The sequence below is a fragment of the Miniopterus natalensis genome, chromosome 2 (genome assembly GCF_054644295.1).
Source record: "Miniopterus natalensis isolate mMinNat1 chromosome 2, mMinNat1.hap1, whole genome shotgun sequence".
NCBI lineage: Eukaryota > Metazoa > Chordata > Mammalia > Chiroptera > Miniopteridae > Miniopterus > Miniopterus natalensis.
In genome coordinates, this window is record NC_142082.1 from 86,240,561 (window position 1) to 86,259,091 (window position 18,531).

An 18,531-nucleotide genomic window follows, 5' to 3' on the forward strand; every position below is an offset into this window, starting at 1 on the left:
AGGTAGTCAAATTATAGGAAGAAGTCTTTCCAAAAGAATTTATCAAATATGAATATTAATTTTAAAAAATATTCATGCATAAAATTTAGAATTTTGAATGATGGAGTAGATAGACTGTGGAAGAGTGCATTGGGAGCTTCAGAGGCCCTGGTAATATTCTGGTTTTTTAGCTAGTTGGTAGTACTTGGGTATTTTGATTAAATATTCTAACTACACATGTTTTATATGTACTTTTCTTTACTATATTTTATAATTATCAGAAATATTTATTGATCTAGTTGATTTAAGAATAATAATGGGATGGAGGGGTGGGGAAAGAAAGAAAAATAGAACCTAGTAACTTTTTTCAACATGTCAGAGTCAATAATTTGTATTAATAATAAGCTTTTGGTTTTTTAAATAGTTTGTTGTGTTGCTGTGAGAAACTGTTTAGAATGTCGGCAGAGACAAAGAGACAGAGGGAACAAATCTTCCCATGGCAGCAGTAAACCTCAAGAAGCTCCCCAAAGTATGACTGCCACAGCAACTTCAAAGGTAACTCAATATTTTCTATATTAATATAATTTACTTTAAATTTTTTTTAACTTTATGAGAACAAAGCTTCATGGTATTGCTTAATGAAACACCAAGGGTTTGGTAATCACACATCACTAAGCTCCAGTGCTGGCTTTTCCTCTTCATGATGTGGTACTGAGATTATCTAACCACTCCGAGGCTTGAATTTTTGGTTTTTACATGAAGATACTAATAATTTCTACTTCATAGGTTTCTTATAAGGATTATAACATAAATAGATCTGAAAAGTGAATAATGTTCTTTTTAAATGTATATGGTTTTAGTGATAGACATCCCTATAAGATTCAACAAAAATATATTGAATGTCTAAGAAATGAATGAACAGTGTATTTTGGAACATGCTATTATCATTCTAAATTAGCTGTCTTTATCATATGTTTAAGTGACTCTGCAGTTTGTCCCCTTACCCTTGCTTTTACCATTTTAGTCACACTATAGACTTCATTCATTACATCAGAAGAATATTTTTTTCTTTATTTACCAATTTACCAACTTTTACATGGGTTCCCTTTCCTTGAAGTTTGCATTCTTATTTTTCACCCAGCTAAAATCTATTCAACTCTTGGCTGTAACTTAAGGGCTACTCTGAGGAAAATGTTTTGAGATACCCTCACCACCACCCTGGTCTAGGATAGATATATTTTTGATATTTCCATAAAACCCTGTATGTCTCGTATCACTCACTACACTTGTATTTAGATGTTTGATATCGACACATGATTTTTTTACTCAAAAAGTAAAGGCATGAAATCGAAGTTTAATTCATTTAAAAAGTTCTATGGTTTTAAAGTTCTGTAGCTTTTAAATAGAACAACCACATAGTTAGTACATTTGTATTACAGCATCTTTCTTTTTCACTATATTTAGAGAAACATTCCTAGAATAAACTATGTATTATTTTACTGCTAACAAGTCTCCACATAGCTCTCCATTGCTTACAAAATTAAATATAAATACATTAGCAGTAATGCCTCATGTTATTTGTGTGGGCATAGTAGACTGTAAGTTACCTGACAACGTTCCATATCTTGTACATCTTTGTAATTTCAGAGCTTGTATAGCACTGTGAACACTTTATCAAAAGAGCACAAACTCTAGAATTAAACAGTTTTGAGTTTGTATCCTGGCTCTACCACTTAGTGATTTTGTGACTTAAGACAAATTCCTTAATCTCCTGTGCCTCAGTTTTCCAGTCTTTAAAATGGATCAAATTTTAACTTTAAAGGTGTTTGTATGTCTTCAAGTACTTAATTTCTGACAGGAAGTGAACACTCAATTAATACTAATTCCCTTCCTCTTTCTAGCAGTTAACCTTACTCATTGTATGAGCTCAGGAAATGAATAAATATACTAGTACTTTTGAGAGCTTTGATCTTAAAGTTGTCTGTACTTAATTCAGGAGGCAATAGGGAGCTTTTCAGGAATGTAAAGCCAACTATTAACCTGATTGTAGAATATGTACAGAAAAGCTCAATTAAAAGGAAACTTGTAGTATTTAAGTTGAGGTAGTCCATGTCTCTAGCAAGAACATTGGTAATAAAAAATGGATAATCAGTGATGAATATAGAAATATTATAGAAATAGTTGACTTAGTAAGATAATTCATTTCAGGACAGAAAAGCAATGGACCTGGTTCGTGAGTGTTCCTTTTTTTACTCCCTGTTTTTATGCATTTTTTATGTGCCACTTTAATAAGGAAAACTTAGTTTGGGTGTGGTCCTAACCTGTGTGGGTTTGCATGAGTCACATATTTTCATTGGGTCTCATTTTTTTATACTTTCTAAAAAGGAGCGATGATACAAGCTTTTTTTATAAAAAAAGTCTTTATAAGGATTAAATTATATTATGGATATAAAAACACTTTGTAAAATGATATATAAATTAAAATGTCATTTTTAATTTATGCTATAAATTATGCACTTTTCATTTATGCTGTCAGTGCATTATTTTCTTTAATTGTCTTGTGATAAATATTATTTCTTCTTATTATATTATTTATCCTATTATTTAGATAATATCTAAATAGGTTTATAGAGGTTAAATATCTCACTGGTAAGTTTTGAAATTGCAATATAAATCAAATAACTATCTACCTTCAAAAGATCATGCTCTTTTTACTACCCTTAGCTGCAATGGAATCAAGCATCTTAATTGTAGAAATAAAATATCATAATTGAAGTCTATAGAGAATGAGAAGGAGGCCTATTTATTTTTAATCAGAGTAACAGCAAGCTATTTTATTTACAGGAATTATATGTTGTTCATCACATATATTATCTAATTTAATTCATACAATTAAAAAATTATTTGATTTGAGAGGGAGGGAGGGGAAGAGAGAGAGAGAGAAAAAGGAGAGAGAAATATCTATTTATTTTTCTACTCATGTATGCATTCACTGATTGCTTCTTGTATGTGCCCTGACCAGGAATTGAACCCCACAACCTTGGGGAATTGAACCTGCAACCTTGGCAAATCAGGATGACGCTCTAATCAACTAATTCATGCAATTCTTAACATATTGTGTACACACAATTCTTAACATGTTGTGTAAGTGAAAGAGTACTAGATTGAGTTTCAGGGAACTTGACTATTATTAGTTTGCTATGTTACACATTACATAAATTTGTCAATTTTTGTATCTTCAACTATAAAAATAATTTTGATGGTGATGATCTTTAATGTCTTTCAGCTTTAATATTAAGTCTATGTTTGTATTTTTTTTAAGTTTACCTTGTCTAACTTTTTGTAGCTCATGAAATGGTTATACATAAAAAATCTCATATAATAATGTAATATAATAATATCTTATTATAAAAAGTATGATAGCTAAATGAAACCCAGTGACTCAAAGAGATTAACTAACTAGAGGTGGGCATTGAGGCTCAGAAAATTTTTTTTTATAAGCCCAAGGTCACACAACAGAGATTAGAGCCCAGATTTTCTAAAGTCCAAAATCAGTCTTTTTTCTGCCACAATCTTACCCACTTTTCTAAGTCTATATTGGTAGCTCTGGTAATAAAAAAAAAAAAAAAAAAAAAAGAGTAACTAGTAAAGGAAATTGACAAGATATAGGAGATCAGAAAGTGTCTTATAATAGAGTATTGTCATCATTAAATGTTATCCATTGATGAGGAGGTAAAGAACATGGGCAATTTAATGCCTAAATTAGAGATATTAGAAATTACATTACTATATAAGTTTATGTATTATACTATTTTTTTTAAATTTATCTTTTTTTTTTAGAATTCATTAGAAAATGTTCCAGGTAATCTTTCTCCAATTAAGGACCCTGATAGACTTCTGCAGGATGTTGATATCAATCGGCTTCGTGCTGTTGTCTTTCGGGATGTGGTAAGTTATGCCCACTTGATTTCCCAGGAAAACTTTCCACTGTCATTTGTGTAAAATAATTTAAATTTTAGAAGAAAGTAGGATATTGAAACTAAAGATCCCAATGTTAGGATTTGTAGGGTTTATAACATACTTCTGTTTATAAAATGGTTGAGCCTTAGCTTTCTCTGAAAGCCTATTTATGTGTTATTTTTTAAATTATGTGAAATTTTGATATAAGTTGTATGTATACTAAGAAATATTATAATTTAAATTGCCTTCAGTCATCTATTCTTCTCTTTTAGTAATCCCTGCTCCATGTGTAGGTACTGAGTATCAATGTTTCTTGTATTATGGATAAAAGGGATCAAAAAATTCATTATGGTATTACTGGCAATTACTATTTTTGGGGGAATAATTAATTTGAAAGAAGAATCTGCATTTTAAAAATACATTTATCTATGGGAAATTGAGTTAGAAAGGTAGCTTAATAAAGCTTGAAGAAAAGATAGCTTAAGCAGACAGTTTCATGGAATATTTCAGTTATATCATCACTTAAGATAAGTAAAAATAAGATTGGCCTTTCCACATATTGTGTAGAAACGTATACAGTATTTCAGAGCAGATTTAATGTGACAGTACTGCATATTATAGTTGTTATCTATCAGCCACTTTGGGTTCTATTTTTCTTTTTCTTTTTTATTAATCATTTTTTGCAATTACAGTTTACATTCAATATGATTTGTATTAGTTTCAGGTGTATACCATTATTTTAATTATTGATTCATGAAACATAGAAGAAAGTTTATGTTTAAAATTTATACTTAATAATTGGATGGAGTACTTTAGAAAGTGGTTAAAGTATATTTAAGTCATATAGTATATTACTACATGGTAGGAATATACAGTAGAAAAATCATCACTCTAATATATATCAGTTCTTTTAAGTCACTGGGAAAATTATAAATATGCCAACACAAAAATAAGCAGTGGACATAAAATATGAGAGGTAAGGTAACAGACATATGATAAAAATTCATTATCACCAGTAGTCAAAAGAATGCAAATTAAAACAAAAGTGAGATATTTTTACTATTAAATAAACATAACATGTAAAACTATTAATACCAAAATTGCAAGGGTACATTGAAATACACTGTGTCATATATATATATATATATATATGTATATATGTATATATGTATATATGTATATATGTATATATGTATATATGTATATATGTGTATATATATACACATATATGTATATATGTACATGTGTATACATATATATATGATGTGTACATACATATGTATATATTCATTCTTACCAGCAGTAGATATCTATCTATCTATCTATCTATCTATCTATCTATCTATCTATCTATCATCTATCTATCTATCTATCTATCTATCTATCTATCTATCTATCATCTATCTATCTATCTATCTATCATCTATCTATCTATCTATCTATCTATCTATCTATCTATCTATCATCTATCTATCATCTATCTATCTATCTATCTATCTATCTATCTATCTATCTATCATCTATCATCTATCTATCTATCTATCATCTATCTCTCTATCTATCATCTATATCTATCTATATCTATCTATCTGTCTATCATCTATCTATCTATCATCTATCTATCTATCTATCTATCTATCTATCTATCTATCTATCATCTATCTATCTATCATCTATCTATCATCCATCATCTATCTATCATCTCTCTATCATCTATCTATATCTATCTATCTATCTATCTATCTATCTATCTATCTATCTATCTATCTATCTATCTATCTATCTATCTATATCTATCTATCATCATCATCTATCATCATCTATCATCTATCTATCTATCTATCATCTATCTATCTATCTATATCTATCATCTATCGTTGGTAGGAGTAGAATTTGGATAAATATTTTGAATAGCTTTTAACTAATATGTGTTAAAACTCATATAAATAGCAAAAAAATGAAACTGGACCACCAACTTACACCATACACAAAAGTAAATTCAAAATGGATAAAAGACTTAAATGTAAGGCATGAAACCATAAAAGTCCTAGAGGAAAACATAGGCAGTAAAATCTCAGACATCTGTCATAGCAATATGTTTGCTGATACATCTCCTAGGGCAAGAAAGTCTAAGGAGAAAATAAACAAATGGGACTGCATCAAAATAAAAAGCTGCATAGCAAAGGAAACCATCAACAAAACGAAAAGGGAGCCTACTGTATGGGAGAACATATTTGCCAATGACACATCAGATAAAGGGTTAATATCCAAAATATATGAGGAACTCATACAACTTAACAAAAGGAAGACAAAGAATCCAATTAAAAAATGGGCAATGGACCTAAATAGACACTTCTCCAAAGAGGACATACAGATGGCTAAGAGGCATATGAAAAAATGCTCAAAGGCACTAATCATCAGAGAGATGCAAATTAAAACCACAATGAGGTATCACTTCATACCTGTCAGAATGGCTGCCATCAACAAATCAACAAACTACAGGTGCTGGTGAGGGTGTGGAGAAAAGGGAACCCTAGTACACTGCTGGTGGGAATGCAGACTGGTGCATCCACTATGGAAAGCAGTATGGAGTTTCCTCAAAAGATTAAAAATTGACCTGCCATTTGACCCAGTGATCCCACTTCTGGGCATATATCCTAAGGAACCTCAAACACCAATTGCAAAGAATTTATGCACCCTATGTTCATAGCAGTGCAATTCACAATAGCTAAGATTTGGAAACAGCCCAAGTGCCCATCAGTAAATGAGTGGGTAAAAAAGCTGTGGCACATTTACACCATGGAATACTATGCGGCTGTGAAGAGGAAGGACCTTTTGGCCTTTGGCACAGCATGGAGGGAACTAGAGAGTATTATGCTAAGTGAAATAAGCCAGTCAGAGAAGGACAAGTACCAGGTGATCTCACTTATATGTGAAATATAATAAACAAAACAAACTGATGAACAGAGTGGATCCAGTAACATAGAAGCTTGGAACAAAGTGAGGGATCTCAGAGGGAAGGCGGGGACGGGGATGTGAGTGGGGAGAGATTAACCAGAGAACTTGTATGTTTATAGGCATGGCCCATGGATGTGGACATTGGTGTGGGGAGGGTCTTGGGGTGGGATGGATGTGGGGTGGAGGGGATCAGTGGGATTAAAAGGGGGGCATCTGTAATGGTCTCAACAATAAAGATAAAGAAACATTAAAAAAAAGAAAAAGAGAAGGCAAATAAACTACGTACATAACTGAAAAGAATAAAAAGATGATCTAAAATATGCCAAATTTAATTAGTTCTATACACTTACCAACAACTTCTATAGTCCTTGCTATCATGATTACAAAAATTAATAGATAAAAAGTACCTGTTGCCTTGTAAACATAGTTGTAAAAAAAACACAAAAAAACCTCTTATAAATATCGATGCCTTGTGATCCAGTTGTTTTCCTCAGAAGCTATTTAACCTCATGTGCTCATCAGAGATTTCTACAGGATTTGGCAACATTGTAAATATCTAACAATAGAGTTTCAGCCCAATAAATCATAGTATATTCATTCAGGGAGAAACTGTGCAGCCACTAGAATTATATTTTTGAGGGAAATTTAGTGACGTGGAAAAACACTCATAATATATTTTAAGAGAAAGCAGCAATATACAAAAGTACTTATATTACACAAATATTACATTTGTATGCTGAGTATATGTATATGTCTTTATTAAAAAAAAAAGACTAGAAAAAAATACCAAAATACTACCAATGATTATCTCTAGGTAAGCAGTTCTTATTTTGTGCTTAATTTTTTATACTTTTTTGTATTTTCAAATTTTTTATGATAAACACATATTGCTTTGTAATTAATAAATGATAAAGGAATTTTAAAAATAGGAGATAAAACACATAATACTGTAAAAGCTATCATATGAGAATTTTACCACAATCTGATTTGTAATCTAGACTTGGGGGGAAAACCACTTACTAATAATTTGACCATTTAGAAATGGAAATTATTCATCTTGAAAGAAATACTTTGTGGAGAGAATTTAAAAATGAAGAGTGATTAAAACATGGAGCATATCTTTATCTCCAAGAGGTACAGTCAGACCTAACAAGTGTGATATTGTGTTTAAATAGTAAATTCTGCATTAGGTTCTTATGGTAGATTATGATAAATTTGGTAGATTATGATAATTTTTCTAATTATAGATTTTTGTTTTGTTTTTGCTCAATTACACAGATTATAATAGTCAACTAGAGAAAAATCAGACAAGAAATAATCCAGCGAGTCATTCTGTTTGCTTACTACCTCACCCCCACCCCCAAAAAAGATTTCTCAGGCACAAAGGTGAAACTGCCTTAACTTGAAAATTTTAAAGTTTGTTTCTTGTAAGAGCTGACCTAAGAGAAAGTCCGTGAAATCCAGACATTTTACTTTCTTTTGAAAGAATTATATATTCACACAATCCTCTCTTCAGTAAGGGAGTGATGGAAGAGTTTGGGGAAAATTGTAAAACTGGAACTTTTCCATACAAATTTGAGAATAGTTTGTCAATTACTACAAAAAGTCCAGCTGTGACTTTGACTGGAATTGAGTTAAACCCCTTGTTTCCTTTGGGGAGAATGAGACATCCTAACAGCATCGAGTCTTCCCTTCCAGAACATAGTATGTCTCTCCAATCACATCCTGCAAATCATAAATGTTTAATAAATATGTTGGATAACTAAGCAGGGGTGCTTAGCTTTCTTCCTGAAGGAAAGGAATTAAGTGTTTCTAGGTGTATTTTACAAGCAAATAACTTGTGCTCATTGAATTTATAGTGTGTATCAGACACTTTATATTATCCTAAGCTTATAGTTAAGGGTTAAGAGCTAGTTAAGCCTCAGAAAGATTAAGATCACATAGCTAGTATGAGGTACAGTTAGAATCCCAAGGTAGATCTTTCCAAAATGTTCTCTTTTTTCATCACTGTATTTCATAGATTCTAAGACACTTTTTTCCTCACTTAAAATAATCCGTGAAATTTTAAAAAGTTTTACAAATGATACATTTTGTTTTATTATTTATTTATTTTTATTAAATTTTTAAATTGAGATATAATTGACATAACAGGTGTGCAATGTAATGGTTCAATATTTATATATACAGTATTATGAAATGGTTACCATAATAAGTCTGGTTAACATTGGTTACCATACATAGGTACAAAATTTTTTTCTTATAAGGAGAACTTTTAAGAGCTAATCCCTTAGCAACTTTCCAGTATACAATACAGTATTATTAACTATAGTCACCATGATGTACATTACATCCCCACGATCTATTTATTTCATAATTAGAAGTTTATAGCTTTTGATTCCCTTCACCCATTTTGCTGTCACCCTCCTTCCCTCTTACCTCTGCCACCTCTGGCAACTAGCAACCTGTATCTATGAGTTTAGTTTCGTTTGTTTTTTTTAAGATTTCACATATAACTGAGTCCATTGGTATTTACCTTTTTCTGTCTGGCTTATTTCACTTAGCCTAAGTAGATTCAATGACATGGAAACATAGATCAGACTGACGAATGTCAGAGGGATGGAGGAGGGTGGATGAGTGGAGGGGGAAAGTGTAACCAAAGAATTTATATGCATATATGCACAACCCAAGGACACAGACAATGGTGGGGAGAAGGACTGGGGAGGGGGATGGGATGGGGTGGAATCAGTCATTAGGGAGAAAAAGGGACATTTGTAATATTTTAAACAACAACAACAAAAAAGCTTAGTCTGGCTTCACCCATTATTTCAAATCAGTTAAACCTGAAAAGGAGTGAACATTAACTGAGTTATCAGCTGTTAAAGTGTGTATACATTTTTGAGGACACCCTATATATAAAGAGAGAGAGACAGAGAGAGGAGTGTCTGTAGGTATTGATATGGAAGAATGTCAATATACATGGTGCAATGCAGAAAATAAATAAGAAATTAAAAAAATATATATGGATTTAAAAACAAACAACAAAACCACAAAACCACAGCAAGATGTCACCTTGCACCTGTTCCCATGGTTATTATAAAAAAGAGGAAATAACAACTGTTGACAAGGATGTGGAGTAAAGGTAACCCTTGTGCGCTGTTGGAAATATAAATGGTACAGCCATTATGAAAAACCTTAAGGTTCCTCAAAAAATTAAAAATGAACTACCATATAATCAGCAATTTCCACTTCTGGATATATATCAGGAGAAAATGAAAACACTAACTCAAAAATATCCATGCACCCCCATGTTCACTGCAGCATTACTTACCATGGCCAAGACATGGAAACAACCTGAGCGTCCATCAACAGATGAATGGATAAAGAAGATGTGGCATATAAACATACATACAGTGGTCTTTACGTCAGCCATAAGAAGGAAATCCTGTCATTTGTGACAACATGGATGGACCTTGAGGGCAAATGATACATTTTAGAGTTAATTGTAGATATTATGCTAAAAATTCTACTTGACCTTTGAATTTTTTATAAATCAATAGTCATTTTTACTAGCCTTAATTTCAAAAACAAGTTATATAAATTAGGTTTGTAAAGAAAAATATATGTACATTTTATGTGTAATATGTATATATATGGATATAGATCAGATAACTAGGTGATAGAATATAACCTTGGGCGTGGAGAACCGTTTCCTTTTCTTCCACAGTGTTTGTCAGCTGTTTTATTTTTTAAATATATACTTTTCTTAGTAAGACCACTCTCTCTCTTAAATTTAGAGATGAAGGATTTTCATGTTTTCAAGGCTTTTTGAGTTTTGTTGACCCTGAAAGAAAGTGAATACTCCCTGTAGTGGCAATAGGATAATTTGATAACGTGTCACATAAATTCCTTTCTTGCCCTCATTTGTCTTTCGATGATGAAGACATTGTTTATTTTTTTAATTTAAATTTTTTATTGTTGACACTATGGCAGATGTCCCCCATTTTCCTCCCTGTGCCCACCTCCACCCAGCCCCTGCCCCAACCCCGCCCCCCATCTTGGCCCACACCATATTATTGTCTGTGTCCATGGACTATGCATATATGTTCTTTAGCTAATCCCTTCACCTAACTTTATCTAGAAACCTCTACCCCATTCTTCTCTGACATTTGTTGGTCTGTTTATTCTATGTATCCATTTTCATCAGTTTATTTTGTTTGTCAACTTATTTTGTTCATTAGATTCCACATATAAGTGAGATTATATGTTATTTGTCTTTCTCTGGTTTATTTCACTCAGCATAATAATCTTCAGGTCCATCCATGCTGTCTCAAAGGGTAAGATTTCCTTCCTTTTTATTTCTGAGTATTATTCCATTGTATAAAAGTACCACAGCTTTCTTATCCACTCACCTACTGATGGGCACTTGGCTGTTTCCAGATCTTGGCTATTGTAAATAACACAGCTGTGTACATAGGAACGCATTTATGCATTCTGATTAGTGTTTCAGGATGCTTAGGATGTATACCCAAAAATGGGATTGCTGTGTCAAAAGGCATTTCCATTTTTAATTTTTTGAGGAAACCTCCTACTCTTTTCCACAGTGGCTACACAGTCTGCGTTCTCACCAGCAGTGTACTAGGGTTCCCTTTTCTCCACGCCCTCGCCAGCACTTGCTGTTTGTTGATTTGTTTATGGTAACTATTCTGACAGGTGTGAGGTGATTCTTCATTGTAGTTTTAATTTGCATCTCTCTGATGATTAGTGATATTCAGCATTATTTTATATGTCTCTTGGCCATCTGTATGTCCTCTTTGGAGAAGTGTCTATTCAGGTCCTTTGCTCATTTTTAAAAAATGTATTTTTTTATTGGTTTCAGAGAGAGGAAGAGAGAGAGAGAGAAACATTAATGATGAGAGAGAATCATTGATCAACTGCCTCCTGCACACCCCCTACTGGGGATCAAGCCTGCAACTGGGTATGTGCCCTGATTGGGAATCGAACTGTGACTACCTGGTTTATAGGTTGAGGCTAAACCACTGAGCCATGCCGGCCTGGCTGCCCATTTTTTAATTGGGTTTTTTGTCTTCCTGGTGTTGGGTTGTATAATGTTCTTTATATATTTTGGAGATTAAACCCTTATCAGATGAATCATTAGTGAATGTGATCTCCCATACGGTGTGTTCTCTTTTTGTTTTGATGATGGTTTATTTTGCTGTGCAGAAGCTTTTTAGTTTGATATAGTACCATTTGGTTTTATTTTTTCTTCTGTGTTTCCCTTGCCCTCGGAGATATATTGGGAAAAATATTACCCTGAGAGATGTCTGAGATTTTACTGCTTATTTTTTCTTCTCGGATATTATGGTTTCATGTTTGAGTTTTTTTCTTGTGTATGGTGTAAGTTGGTGGTCTAGTTGAATTTTTTTGCATGTACCTATTCAATTTTCCCAACACGATTATTGAAGAGACTGTTTTTACCCCCTTGTACGCACTTGCCTCCTTTGTCAAAAATTAATTGATCATGAAGGTGTGGGTTGATTTTTGAGCTCTCAGTTCTGTTCCATTGATCTAAATGCCTGTTGTACCAGTACCAGACTGTCTTGATTACAGTGGCTTTGTAGTATAGCTTGATATCTGGTATTGTGATCCCTCCAACTTTGCTCTTATTTCTCCAGATTGCTGAGACTATTTGGGATCATTTTTGGTTTCATATAAATTTTTGGAATACTTGATCTAGATCTGTAAAATATGCCATTAGTATTTCGATAGGAATTGCATTGAATCTATGGGATGCTTTGGTAGTATGGACATTTTAATTATGTTAATTTTTCAAATCCATAAACATGGTATGTGATTCTACTTGTTTGGATCCTCCTCTCTTTTTTTCTTCAATGTCCTGTACTTTTCCAGGTCCAGGTCTTTTACCTACTTGGGTAAGTTTTCCTAGGTACCTTATTTTTTGTTGTTGCAATAGTAAATGGGAGTGTTTCCTTAGTTTCTCTTTCTGAGTTTATTATTGGTGTATAAAAGTGCAATCAAGTTCTGGATAGTAATTTTGTAGACTGCTTCTTTTCAGAATTCATTTATTAGACCTAGTAGATTTTTGGTGGACTCTTTATGTTTTTCTATGTACAATATTATGTCATCAGCAAATAATGAGAGTTTTACTTCCTTCTTTCCAATTTGGATGCCTTTTATTTTTACTTCTTGTCTGATTTCTGTGGCTGGGACTTCCAGCACTATGTTGAATAAAAGTGGTGAAAGTGGACATCCCTATCTTGTTCCTGATCTTAAGGGAAATGCTTTTAGTTTTTGCTTATTGAGTATGGTATTGGCTGTAGGTTTGTCATATATGGCCTTTATTATGTTGCGGTATGATCTGTCTATTCCCACATTGCTGAGAATTTTTATCATAAATGGGTGCTGGATTTTATTGAATACTTTTTTCTTCATTTATTGATATGATCAGGTGATTTTTATCTTTCATTGTGTTTATGTGATGTTTCACATTTAATTTTCAGATGTTATATCAGCCTTGCATTCCTGGAATAAATCCCACTTAGTAATGGTGTATGATCTTTATAATGTATTGCTGGATCCTGTTTGCTAATATTTTGTTGAAGATTTTAGCATCTATGTTCATCAGGGATGTTGGCCTATAATTTTATTTCTTTGTAGTATCTTTTTCTGGTTTTTCGAATTAGGGTAATGATGGCCTCATAAGAAGAGTTTGGAGGTCTTCCCTCCTTTTGAATTTTTTGAAAGGATCAGTGTTAGTTGGTGTGTTTTTTTAATATATCTTTATTGATTTCAGAGAGAGGAAAGGAAAGGAAGAGTTAGAAACATCAATGATGAGAAAGTCATCCATGGACTGCCTCCTGCATGTCCCCCACTGGGGACCGAACCCATAACCCAGGCATGTGTTCCAATCAGGAATCGAACCTCCATCTCCTAGATTATAGGTCAGTTCTCAACTGCTGAGCCACACCAGTTGGGAAGTTCTAAAATTTCCCTGTGAAACCATCTGATCCAGGACTTTTGTTTGCTGGGAATTTTTTTTATAACTTCTTCAATTTCATTAGTTGTTAGTGGTCTATTCAGGTTTTCTGATTCATCCTGATTGAGTTTTGGAAGATTGTATGTTTCTAGGAATTTGACCATTTCACCCAGGTTGTCCAATTTGTTGGCACATGTTTGCTCATAATATTTTCTTACAATCCTTTCTATTTCTGTGATATCAGCTGTTACTTTGCCTCTTTCATTTTCAATTTTGTTTATTTGGGTCCTCTTTTTTTGTTTCTTAATGAGTCTTGGTAAAGGCTCATCCATCTTGTTTATCTTTTCAGAGAACCAGCTTTTGATTTCCTTAATCTTTTGCATTGCTTTTTAGACTCTAATGTCATTTATTTCTGCTCTGATCTTTATTATTTCCTTCCTCTGATTTGCCTGGGTTTCTTGTTGTTTTTGTTTGTTTGTTTGTTTGTTTGTTTTGTTTCTAGTTCTTTTAGGTGTAGGGTTAGGTTATGTATTTGATCTTGTTCTTGCTTCTCGAAGTAGGCTTGTAATGCTATGAACTTCCCTCTCAGAACTCCTTTTACTTTGTCCCGTAGTTTTGGGTTGTGAGTTCATTTTAATTTGTTTCCACAAAGCTTTTATTTCTTCCTTGATTTCATTGGCAATCCATTCCTTGTTCAATAGCATGCTATTTAGCCTCTGTGTGTTTTAATGTTTTTGAGTATCTTTATTGTAGTTTATTTCTAGTTTCATGCCATTGTGATTCGAATAGGTGCTTGGTATGATTTTAGTCCTCGTGAATTTGTTAAGACCTATTTTATGTCCTAATATGTGGTCTATCTTTGAGACTCCTCCATGTGTACTTGAGAAGCATGTATATTCTGCTTCTTTGGGATGAAATTTTCTGTAAATATCAATTAAATCCATCTGATGTACAGTGTCATTTAAGGTCTTTATTTTCCTTGTTGATTTTTTTTGTCTGGAAGATCTATCCAGTGATGATAGTGGGTTGTTATAGTCCCCTACTATGACCTGTTCTGCTGATCTCTCCCTTGAAGTCCACCAAGAGTTTTTTTCTGTGTTTTTGTAAATATATATTTAGGTGCCTCCTATATTGGGTGCATATATGTTTACAATAGTCATGTCCTCATCTTGGATTGATCCCTTTAGAATTATGTAGTGACCTTCTTTGTCTCTTGTTATGGCATTTGTTTTGAGGTCTATTTTGTCAGATGTTAGTATTGCTATCCCAACTTTTTTTCGTTACCATGTGCATAGAATATTTTTTTCCATTCTTTCACTTTCATTCTGTGTGAATCTTTTGTTCTGAGTTGGGTCTCTTGTAGGTAGCATATATATGGGTCATGTTTTCTTATCCATTTTGTCTTTTAATTGGAGCACTTACTCCATTTACTTTTAAGATTGCTATTGACAGGTACTTATTTATTGCCATTTTTTTTCTTTCGTTTCTCTCTCTCTAATTCTTCTTTTTAAACCATCATTTTTTCCATTTTTTGAAATGCTGGTTTGGTGGTAATCAACTCCTTTAGTGTTTGTTTGTTTGTTTGTTTTGTCTGGGAAATTTTATTTCACTTTCATTTTTAAATGGTACTCTTGTTGGATAGATTAGAGTAGTCTTGGTTTCAGGTCTTTGCTTTTCATTACTTTGAATACTTCATGTCATTCATTCCTTTCTGCCTGAAGTGTTGAAATATCTGCTGACAGCCTTATGGAAACTCTTTTTGGTAACAAACTGTTTCTCTATTGCTGCCTTTAAGATCCTCTCTTTGTCTTTAACCTTTGCTATTTTAATTATTATGTGCCTTGGTGTGGGTCTCTTTGGGTTCATGTTGATTGGGACTCTCTATGCTTCCTGCACTTGTGTGACTTTTTCCTTCACTAGTTAGGAAGTTTTTTTGCCATTATTTCTTCAAACAGGTTTTCTGTCCTTTGCTCATATTCTTCTCCTTCTGGTTCCCCTTGATGTGGATATTATTATGTTTCTTGATGTCCCAGTGTTCCCTTAAACTATCCTCATTTTTTGTTTGTTTTTTAATTCTTATTTCTTTTTGTTGCTCTGAATGGGTGTTGTTTTCCTGTCTTTTCTGCAAATTGCTAATTCAGTCTACTGCTTCATCCAGCCTACTTTTATTTCCTTTTAGTGTATTCTTGATGTATGCATATGGTATTCTTCATTTCCAACTGGTTCTTTTTCATGGTATCTATGTTCTTTTTCATGCTGATGTAGTTTCCACTAAGTTCTTGTAGTTCTCACTAAGCTCCTTGAGCACACTTATAACCATTACTTTGAATTCTGTGCCTGATAAATTGCTTGCCTTCATTTCACTTAGCTCTTGCTATGAGATTCCTCCTGTTTTTCATTTGGAGGTTGTTTCTTTGCCTCCCCATTTTAGCTGTCTCTTTGTCTTTGTTTCTTTGTATTAAAACCGCTTTGGGACCCAGTGGTGCAGTCTGTTTGATCTTCTGAACTGGATACTCTAGGAATGTCCCTTGTGTGAATTATTTGGGCTCTCCTGTTTTAATTATGTCTTGACTGTTTTTGTCCCAAAGACATTGCTGATTTAAACCCACGTGAACTGTTTAAATTCAAGTAAAATATTTGTGTGGCGAAATTTTTCTAAGTAGTAAAAAAAACAACCCAGAAAAGGGGCTTTGAAAAAACAACTTTGTTTTTGGTGTTCCCTAGTAAGCAAAATTTGAAAGGAAGTTTATTATTCTAGGTCACCTATATCAAAAATTATATAAGCTGAAGTAGTTTTAATCCTTAGAAATTGAATTGAAAGTTTTCCAACATTCTGCATGAAGCGTTACAATTTTTAAAGGATTTCAGTTATTTAATTATATTACTGATTCATATTTGCATAGTGGAGAATCCCATTTTTTAAGCTGATTGGGAAAACATAATAAAGTTCATGTCTTCGTACAATAAAATACCTAAGAAAGTCAGTTAATCGCTATAAAATTTAGTTGTTCTCCAGATGTTTAGCCTCTCTATATATTGTTATTCTTTTTCAAAGATAGAATAGGGAATAAGCAGCACAATTATTTTGCAGATCTGGATTTGAAAAGAAATGGCAACTATTTGCATGTCATATATAAGAAAGATTTTAGATTGGCTAGAACACAGTATTATTTGCAGTTCTACAACTTGGTGGTTGACATTTATTCATTTCACACATATTTGTTAAATGCCTGTTAATTGCTTGGTGTTGAGTTTCCAATGGTGGAAATAAAAAGTGTCATGGACTATTATGAAATATCACACATTGAGCTGTGTTCACATTTATTCTTTATTCTTGGTCAGTATCTTTTGTTAGTTTGATTGTATTCATATACTTTATAATAACCATTTAAGCTTTATCCTCCCCACCCCCCTTTTTCTATGTATCTATTTAATCAGAAAAGAGTATACATTTTAAACACTTCATGAAAAAGCTGTCACCCACAGAGTTTGAAATACTAAATTCATATTCCAGGACAAATGTAATCTATTTTGGTCATTTTCTCCATTAGCTATACTAATTTTGTTTCATAGTATTAAATTATCAGTAAATTTTTTTTTACTTTCTGTTCTGACAAGTGCACATAAATTTTGACTTTTGTTCATATTGTACTTCAGTGAAGCAATAAATATAAAGAACCCATTAATAGAGTAACTAGACTTTAATGCATATTTGTTTTCCTTATTTTTATGACACTAATTTCCACCTGTTCTCTGTGGGGCATAGTAATTGAAGTTTTAGTTTGAAGTATCACTTTTACCTTGCTTAGAAAAAGGCTTTATAACCATTTATATTTGATTATTTAGATATGGTCTAATTTGGAAGTGTTCATACAGGTCACATAAATTAGCCTTCTTCACCTCCTCCTCCCCTTCCCCCCTTTCTCCTCCTCCTCCTCCTCCACCTCCACCTCCACTTTCTTCCCCCATTTTCTTTCTTCATTTTAACAATTTTTCCCTATAAGATGGTTATCTAGGCTTTTTGGATGCAGCTTTCAAGGTATGCACTGCTTATATTTTTGCAAAGCACACTTATTATAAAGTTATCTTCTCTACTGGATTGCAAGATGCTTTTTTAAAACTTATCTCTTTACCCAAACTAGGCTGATCTCTTCCAGACCTTTTATTGTTTTGCTCTATTCCTCTGGAAGAACTTCATTTTGTTATTGAGCTTTTGAAGTTAGGAGCATCAGTATTGACAGTGTTTTAGTGGTTATTTTTCCAGTGCAGGATAGTGAGACTGTTACTTCTTTTTAATGTGTTTTTGCAGATAAAGATTGCATTGGCCTTCACCCTTATAGCTCATATTGAGCTTGTATAAAATTTGCTTTATTCTTCCCCATTGTTTATATCCCCTATTGTGTATTAATAGTGTCCTGCTCAGATAGTAATATGTCAGAAATATATATATAGTCCAATTGTAACATTATTGTATTAATTTTTAGTTATAACATTTGAAACTCTGTTTTTATAATTGTGGTATTTAATTATTCTCCTCAACCTTGTACATATTTTAATATATATACTGCATATTTTAATATACATACTGCATACTGCATATATCTACATATTTTTAAACATACATACTCTGTTTTGGGAGT

The 18,531-nt window shown here is 32.7% G+C and overlaps 1 protein-coding gene across 4 annotated transcripts in view; it reads left to right on the plus strand.

The window, feature by feature from the left end:
- Positions 1 to 18,531, plus strand: part of NBEA (neurobeachin) — an 816,964-nt gene that overhangs the window by 256,887 nt on the left and 541,546 nt on the right. For all 4 annotated transcript variants that reach the window (XM_016197269.2, XM_016197275.2, XM_087814370.1 and 1 more), the window contains 2 exons: positions 404 to 534; positions 3,820 to 3,927. In XM_016197269.2, coding sequence (XP_016052755.2) covers positions 404 to 534; positions 3,820 to 3,927 — 239 coding nt within the window. The remainder of the gene's footprint in view (positions 1 to 403; positions 535 to 3,819; positions 3,928 to 18,531) is intronic.